We start from the raw sequence: 7,500 nt of genomic DNA on the forward strand, positions 1-7,500 counted from the left end.
TAAGGACATTTCAATGTGACCCCAAACTTTTGAACGGTAGTGTATATATATATATGTGTGTGTGTGTATAATTAGTTATGGTTACTTTACATGCAGTCGACCTTCGGCCAAATGCAGCCTCCGAGTCAAAAAGTTTGGACACCCCTGGTTTATAGTTATACCAAATAGAGATATTATATATAAATATATACAACCCACCAAAGAGGCGAAAATATTAGTAATACATGTGGATAATTGATATACTTTTTATTTTTGGTTTTGGCTTACGTCCATTTTTGTCCCATTTATAGTCAATATAGGAAAGATACGGTGATACATGTAACCAGTAAAAATGACACTTGGGTTATAGCAGTGTGGATTGATATACTTCTTTTGTTCTGCAGTAGAAATAGCTGTAGGAAAAAGATGATTGAAAGTGGTAGATAATAGAAGCAGACACTTAAAGGGAGTGAAAAGACTAATAGAGAGCAGCTGACTGGGTTAAAAGGAATCAATGGTGATCCACAACTGCGCCTTAGCTAAGTCCATGCTAGTCATCATCTCTGCTCGCGGGCCTCAGAGGTCACCACGCACGCACTTCCTGCTTTAAATCAGCGACACTCGCCCGTATGGTGTGTGTGTGTGTTATCCCGTTACATCAGGCAACCGCAGCAAAAAAGAACGCGCGACCGCCGGATCCTCGCTGGGCCAGAAAAGCCGCGGCCTCATCATGAAGCCTTTATGGTTTTTCCCAAAATACGGGTTGCCAGGGAGACGTGGAGCTGAATGACACACTTGGTTTCCAGGACTGGGAGCTCTTCCCGACTTCCTGCCTCCTCACACACTCCAACTAGTGGAGGGTTTCTTCCAAGCGTCTTCTTTTATGATGGAATGATAAGTGCAGTGATTAATTGATGATGTATTTTTGAGAAAAAGTCCAACTTGACTCACTGGTCGTTACATTGGGTACAAATCTGGCGGTACAAGTCATAGGTGGACCTCCGCCAAGGCCAACAAACCATATTTAGAAAGCCACTTCCAGCTAGTTTCTCACTCAAATGAAATGAAAACTAAAACTACATACTCTAATATTTTGAGCATCTCATGAGACTAAATAACTGAAGCACAGAGGCGTTCAGGGGGCATCCTGAGCAGATGCCTGAACCGCCTCATCTGGCTCCTTTCGATGTGGAGGAGCAGCGGCTTTACTTTGAGCTCCTCCCAAATGACTGAGTTTCTCACCCTATCTCTAAGGGAGAGCCCTGCCACCCGACGGAGGAAACTCCTTTTGGCCGCTTGTACCCGTTATCTTGTCCTTTCGGTCATAACCCAAATCTCATGACCATAGGTGGTGGTCGGAACGTAGATAGACCGTCAAATTGAAAGCTTTGCCTTACGGCTCAGCTCCTTTTTCACCACGACGGATCGATACAGGGTCCACATCACTGCAGACGCCGCACCAACCGCCTGTCAATCTCACGATCCACTCTTCCCTCACTCGTGAATAAGACTCAGAGGTACTTGAACTCTTTCACTTGGAGCAGGATCCCCTTCTTAACCCGGAGATGACACTGCACCCTTTTCCGGGCGAGAACCGTAGACTCGGACTTGGAAGTGATGATTTTCATCCCACTCGGCTGCGAACCGATCCAGTGAGAGCTGAAGATCCTGGCCAGATGAAGCCAGCAGGACCACATCATCCGCAAAAAGCAGAGACCTACTCCTGCACCCACCAAACCGAATCCCCTCAACGCCCTGACTGCGCCTAGAAATTCTGTCTATAAAAGTTGTAAACAGAATCAGTGACAAAGGGCAGCCCTGGCGGAGTCCAACCCTTACTGGAAACGGGTCCGACTTACTGCCGGCAATGTGGACCAAGCTCTGACACTGATCATACAGGGAGCGGACCGCCACAATCAGATGGTCCGATACACCATACTCTCTGAGCACTTCCTGAGGGACGCGGTCGAATGCCTTCTCCAAGTCCACAAAACACATGTAGACTGGTTGGGCAAACTCCCATGTACCCTCAAGGACCCTGCAGAAACTTAAGAGAAAGACATCTTCGTTTTGGAAGTGCAATAGGGCGATTGCACAAACTACGGCGTGACCTCCACGTTTTAGTGTACTGGAGCGGACACTAGCGTAGCTTCAGGATAGGAGAAAAGACTTGCTTCAAATTTGCATGCTTAACATTTTGAATTAGAATCCGGGAGTGGAACACAAAGTGACAAAAAAGTTGAAGCCGCCAAGATTTTTTCAGCTGCGAGCGAGTCGGCAGAGACGTAACAGAGGTGACGGTACTTTCCAGAACATTACCTCCAGGCCCGTGTTGCGCGTCAGTCTCGGCGGCTCGTCGTTGACGGGCCTGACAATCACAGAGACGGTGACGGGAAGGCTGCGGCGCTCGATCTCATAAGCCGAGGCGGAGACGGTGAAGCTGTCCTCGGTGCTCTCGGTGCTGTCGTGCACGTAGTAAATGTGTCCAAGCTTTATCTGCGGGGGACAAAAAGATACACATGTCAACCGGAGATTTTGTCAAGGGAGAAAAGTGCCATCCTATACCATGAAACACAAGAGATTGTATGCTATTTTGTTGTGAAGGTGCCATTTTTGACCCAAGCGGGGGTTCGTACCTGAACTAACTCCTTGTAGGAAATTTAAAAGACCAACTCCAAAGTGCACCAAGGTACTCTAGACAGATAGGGGATGATATATAGCGAAGATCGTATGTTTTACAGGTAAAGCCTGCACTCTTATTCGGTTAACCGCACTCAAATATGTAGTACGGGAGTTCCCCAGGGATCAATCCTCTGACACTTTTTATTCTGCTTTTATTGTACATTAATGGTCTCCCTACAGTTCGGGATGAGGTAACATAGTAGCTAAGTCAATGAAATTAGTAATTCTTTACTTAAAATTGAAGTAAAAACAACAACTTATGAACTGAAGCAAAACATTGCTAACTTCTGGAATATGAGAGACTCGCTTTCTCCTAAAGCTGCCAACTCAAATTTACATGATATGATTCTTGGACAACCTGATCCGTATGTCAACCGGAGATTTTGTCAAGGGAGAAAGGTGCCATCCTATACTATGAAACACAAATATTGTACGCTATTTTGTTGTGAAGGTGCCATTTTTGGCCCTAGCAGGGGATTGTACCTGAACTAACTCCTTGTCGGAAATTTGTAAGACCACCTCCAAAGTTCAACCAGGTATTCTAGCCAGATGGGTAACAAATAGCAAACATTGTATGACTTCCTCCGTAAAGTCACTTTAAGCCTGTACTCTTTTCTTGGTTAACCGCGCTCAAAATGTGTAGTAATGGGACATCAATCCTCTGACCTTTTTAATTCTGCACTGACCGTAAATTCCGAACTAGAAGCCGCTACTTTTTTGCTGTACTGTGAACCCTGCGGCTTATAAAACGGTGTGGGTAATTTTAAGGATTTTTCTTCGCTGACGGTCATAATGCAAAAAGTAAAAAACAAACAAACAAGCAAAGACATTGAATAGGTGCGTTATTGTTTGTGCTATAGCGCCATCTTTTGGGCGAGTTCACTCACTGCAGGTCCTGCAGGTGCTGCATTGCCCTTCTGTTTAGACTAAAGCTTTCAACCGGAAGTACAATTGCTGTTCGGTCTTCTAGCCCACAATAGCATTTTCTACTAGTATGGATTCTTCATTCGTCACTCCAAGCAACGTTTGTAAGTTTTACAATATAACTAAAACAATTCATACTTACTAAATCGTCCCATGTGTGATGTCTGTGGGAGTGTTTGCATGCATGTTTGTACTATTGTAATGTAATGCAGCTAGTAGCGTCGTTAGCATTGGCTAATATGCTAACACGTTTACGAGTGTCTTTGTTGGTATTTTTTTGTATTGTTTCAGGTCACAAATTCACCAAAACATCACTGTGGAGTTATTGAGGCTGTTTAGCTGATTGGAGAGCGAGCTTCCGCAGCTAGTGGGTCCATGACAATGACTTCTGTTTTGTTTGATCAGCCGTTTTACCGCCGTGTTACAGACACTGTTTGGAAACAATTAAAGTATGTAAATATTTACAAAATCTTTTGGTGTGAACAACTCATTTCACAACGTATATATCTGCGGCTTATAGTCAGTCCGGTGCGGCTAATGTATGGAAAAAAAATAATTTCTTCTTAAATTTAGTGGGTGTGGCTTATTTACTGGTAAAAATACGGTATATTAATGATCTCCCTACAGTTCGGGATGAGACAGCATAGCGGCTAAGTCAATCAAAGTATTATTTTTTACTTAAATTGAAGTTATTAAAAAACCTCATAAACTGAAGCAAAACATTTCGAACATATAGCATATGAGAGACTCCCTTTCTCCCAAAGCTGCCAACGCAAATTTACATGATATGATTCTTTCCTACATATGCCATGAAAAACTCCAAAAAAAACAATTGTATTATTCTCTCTGAATACAACAAAGTCAGCTTTCATATTTAATCATATCTTCTGTCCTGTTTACAAAATAATTCACAAAGCTGCCTTGATGCGATGCTGTGCTCCGAGTCCAAAACGAAGGCTTTAAAATTTGCATCCGGGGGGATTGTAAGGTTCCACAAGGAAAATCTACTTCTGCTCAAATCGCAGTTTCTATTAAAGCTCCAAAAGAGTAGAGTAAGCTTCCCATGCACCTGAACTTTTGTTTGCTTGCATAAGAACACTTACTAAGCAACCGGTGTTGCCTTGCGTTGGTTCCACGTGTCCTTTGATATGCTACACAGTAAATAGCAGAGGTAATATGTCAACAAAAAGCACTTTGTGTTGGCATTTTTGTGCACCATTATATTTTGTACGGGGTATAGTAGTGTTGGATGCTTCTCTTGTTGACTTTTTTGTATTTATTAATCATAAATACCAGTTTTCTTCTAAGTAATATAGAAATTGATCAGAGCTGTTTATTTATTTTATGGAGTAATGTAGTTAATCATAGAACTGGCACCCAATGTTATTAAAACTCGATTATTGATGCATCTTTTCACCTGTGTATATTGATGCAGTTTTACAATTGTTTTCGTTTCACTAAATAAGTGTGTATCACTTGCAACTTTTAAAAACAGTGCATTTGTAAAAAGAAACAGTAAATTAATTCCCATTACATTTATTTGATTAATAGAAATTTGTGCAAAAATGCAACTTACATGTCCAAAATTAAAGGAGCTTTATGTACAATAAATACATCGATTATAGACGTTTACTAATCGATTTTATAATTGTCACTGTCTGAATTGCGATGCATATAAAAATGGAATATTTCCTCCCCCTCTAGTTGCGAGATAAAGTTAGATAAAGTTTATACTTGCGTGAGGGCTCATGTGTAGCTAGGGATGCGCCAATCGATCAACCATTGATCATTATCGGCTGATTTCCAAGGAAAAAGTATGTGATTGGCCATAAATGTCTTTCAATGCTAACTGTGTGGCGCCGCTCCGCTAAATTAATTTATCACCTTCATTGCTGCAAAAAAATAAAATTTCTTACAAGTATTATCACTGAGGGGCAATGCTAAACATGTTACACGCCGAGTGTAACAAGAAGATACGCTAATCGCTAAACTGTCCACTAAACTGCACATTTAAAAAAAAAAATTGTCGATCATTCACAATCCCTATGTAGTACTATGTATTCTTATATGTAATATACAACAAGTACAAGGTGGCTGACAATGAGCTTAATGGTAGTCATCTTGTTAGGGATGCGGTCGTTGTGACCCTAAGATGCGGAGACAAGAGACAGCGTGCAGGTTAAACTGTATAAAAAATATACAAGAAACAAACAGAAGTGCAGCTGGGAGTGCACATGAAAACAAAGGTAGTGCCACATGAGAATGCGCAGGAAGAAAAAAGAGAGCTCAAAACTACACTACAAAAAATGAAATCTAAGTAAGATTAAATATCTCAAATAAGGGTGATATTTGCTTATTTTCTGTCTGATAAGATAATTCTTCTCACTAAGCAGATTTTATGTTAGTGATTTACTTGTTTTAAGGGTTTTGGTCCTAAATGATCTCAGTAAGATATTACAGCTTGTTGCTGAGATTTGATGACCTATATTGAGTAAAACATGCTTGAAACTAGAATATCAACTGTTGCAAAGCTGTGTCATCAACACTCACAAGTATAAAACTACTTTTTTAAAGTAATAATTTCTTACTTCAAGCATGAAAAAAAAATTAATGATGCCGAGCGCATATCATTATGTCAAGATAATGGCACTAGCATTTACTTAATTTAAGAATATTTTTCAACATATTGAGCAAAAAGCTCTCTTTTTTTTGTACCAAGAAAAGTGCACTTGTTATTAGTGGGAATATACTTATTTTAAGGTATTTTTGGGTTCATTTAGGTTAGCTAATTTTACTTGTTTTGGAAAGTCTTGACAAGCCGATTTTTCTTGTTTTATTGGCAGATAATTTTGCTTAGTTCAAATAAAATACCCCTAATTTTTGTATTTTTTTTCTTGTTTTTGAACACTGACTTTTTGCAGTGTAGTCGTCATAAAGCACGAACACAAGTAGTAACCAAACACGTATACTACAAAATAAAATACAATGATCCAGCGCTGTACAAAGGAGCAACGGGGCTGAGTAGCAACCAGGAGCAGGTGAGTCTAGCGTGCCAATCAGAGACCGGTGAGAGAGGCAGTGCTCAGGACAGATGGTGCGTTCTATTGGTACTGGGATGTGGGAATTTCAACTGGAACGCCCCTCGAGGTCGCATTTCCAACTCGGAAAGTTTGTTTCAAAGATGGCTGCAGTGGATGCAAACAATGATGATCGCTTCTATAATATCCATTATTAGCCCTGTTAAATAGTTTCTGTGGCACTAAATCAGCCATACACGATGTATTGTTGGAAGATTATATATGCAACGTCAGTGTAGCGTAAACTACATTTATGTATTTCATGTGGTACAGACGCTGTACATCGAGAGACAATAGCGTCTGTTTCCTCTTCATACGCCGTGTTTGAAGGTTGAAGAAAGAGTCTATATTTTCCCAAAAGTTGTTTATATTCAGACAAGGCAAGCGGAAAAAATTAATTTTGCGGATCTGGCCACCTTGATTTTTCGACATCGTTACTGGAACGCTCACAACTCGGCTGTGACGTCATTCCCAGCTACGACTTTTAACTTCCGAGGTAACGGGAACGCAGCAAGAGGTGCGGTGACAGGAAATAGAAACCAAAATAAGAGCGCTGGACAGGAAAAGGCACAGAACACAGGGAGTTTTATAACAAAACCAAAATAAGGTATGAGCTGATGTGACGGGTCATGGCACATGTGTTGCGCCCTTAAAGTTAAGTTAAAGTACCAATGATTGTCACACAAACACTAGGTGTGGCGAAATTACTCTCTGCATTTGACCCATCACCCTTGATCACCCCCTGGGAGGTGAGGGGAGCAGTGAGCAGCAGCGGTGGCCGCGCCCAGGAATCATTTTTGGTGATTTAACCCCCAATTCCAACCCTTGATGCTGAGTG

General features: G+C 41.2%; 1 protein-coding gene and 1 long non-coding RNA gene across 2 annotated transcripts in view; one reads left to right on the forward strand and one right to left on the reverse strand.

Moving 5' to 3' along the window:
* Nucleotides 1-7,500, forward strand: part of LOC133646868 (uncharacterized) — a 229,422-nt gene that overhangs the window by 54,407 nt on the left and 167,515 nt on the right. The window lies entirely within an intron of this gene.
* The window catches only part of cspg4 (chondroitin sulfate proteoglycan 4), a 148,254-nt gene that overhangs the window by 17,558 nt on the left and 123,196 nt on the right, over nt 1-7,500 (reverse strand). Inside the window, exon 6 of the mRNA XM_062042727.1 lies at nt 2,299-2,475. Within this exon, the coding sequence (XP_061898711.1) occupies nt 2,299-2,475 (177 nt within the window). The remainder of the gene's footprint in view (nt 1-2,298; nt 2,476-7,500) is intronic.

This window comes from Entelurus aequoreus, linkage group LG03 (assembly GCF_033978785.1).
Source record: "Entelurus aequoreus isolate RoL-2023_Sb linkage group LG03, RoL_Eaeq_v1.1, whole genome shotgun sequence".
NCBI lineage: Eukaryota > Metazoa > Chordata > Actinopteri > Syngnathiformes > Syngnathidae > Entelurus > Entelurus aequoreus.